The sequence below is a fragment of the Aspergillus lucknowensis genome (assembly GCF_044049455.1).
Source record: "Aspergillus lucknowensis strain CBS 449.75 chromosome Unknown BJX67scaffold_143, whole genome shotgun sequence".
In the NCBI taxonomy this organism is placed as follows: domain Eukaryota; kingdom Fungi; phylum Ascomycota; class Eurotiomycetes; order Eurotiales; family Aspergillaceae; genus Aspergillus; species Aspergillus lucknowensis.
This window is the reverse complement of record NW_027263687.1, coordinates 5,039-5,793: the sequence shown is the minus strand read 5'-3', so window position 1 is coordinate 5,793 and position 755 is coordinate 5,039. Positions and strand designations below refer to the sequence as shown.

Here is a 755-nt window from a genome sequence, read left to right as displayed (position 1 = left end):
TTGAGCGAACCGCGTTTAAAAGATGGCGGCTGTAATATTCTTTTCATACAAGACATGAAATACATGATGTATTTATTCCTGCGTCTATTTACTTTAAATGTTTAATAAATCCCAGTATGAGCGATGCCTCGTTGCAAGATGCTGAACGACCTGCCCCAAACAACTCGTGCGGTGATCAACATTTGGGGGTGGCAGATTGACAGGATAAATCGCAAAATTCTTTGGCTATCCCAGGCCCTCCGTTTGAAAAGAGATGAGAAAGTATAGAAGAATGTGAGACAGTGGTTTGAATGGATTCATTCAATGAATTATAATTCTAAAGATAAGAAGGATACCCATCCATTTACATGGCCAAGAGCAAATACATTACCTTTCAATGCTAAGCAGCTTGCTCGGTACTCTGGAGAAAGCCATAGTATCCTTTTACCTCGAAGACATATCCACTGTTTGTCTTGTATTGATGATGCATTAGCATCATCTCCGGACCAAACCCAATGGGAATGGCCCTCAAGGGTCTGGCATAGCTTGCCCGTGCTGGAATCCCAGAGCTTGATGGTTTCGTCCAGAGAGCCCGATGCCAGCAGCTGACTATCAGGCGAGAAAGTAACTGACTCAACCCGATCAGAATGGCCCTCAAGGGCCTGGCGTAGCTCGCCCGTGCTGGGATCCCAGAGTTTGATGGTCTTGTCCTGAGAGCCCGATGCCAGCAGCCGACCATCAGGTGAGAAAGTGACCAAATGAACCCCATCAGAATG

General features: G+C 46.0%; 1 protein-coding gene across 1 annotated transcript in view; it reads right to left on the bottom strand.

The window, feature by feature from the left end:
* Window positions 1-308: 308 nt before the first annotated feature.
* Window positions 309-755, bottom strand: part of BJX67DRAFT_376058 (WD domain protein) — a gene marked incomplete at both ends in the record, with an annotated part of 4,696 nt that continues 4,249 nt past the window's right edge. Inside the window, one exon of the mRNA XM_071031800.1 lies at window positions 309-451. Coding sequence (XP_070880316.1) covers window positions 309-451 — 143 coding nt within the window. The remainder of the gene's footprint in view (window positions 452-755) is intronic.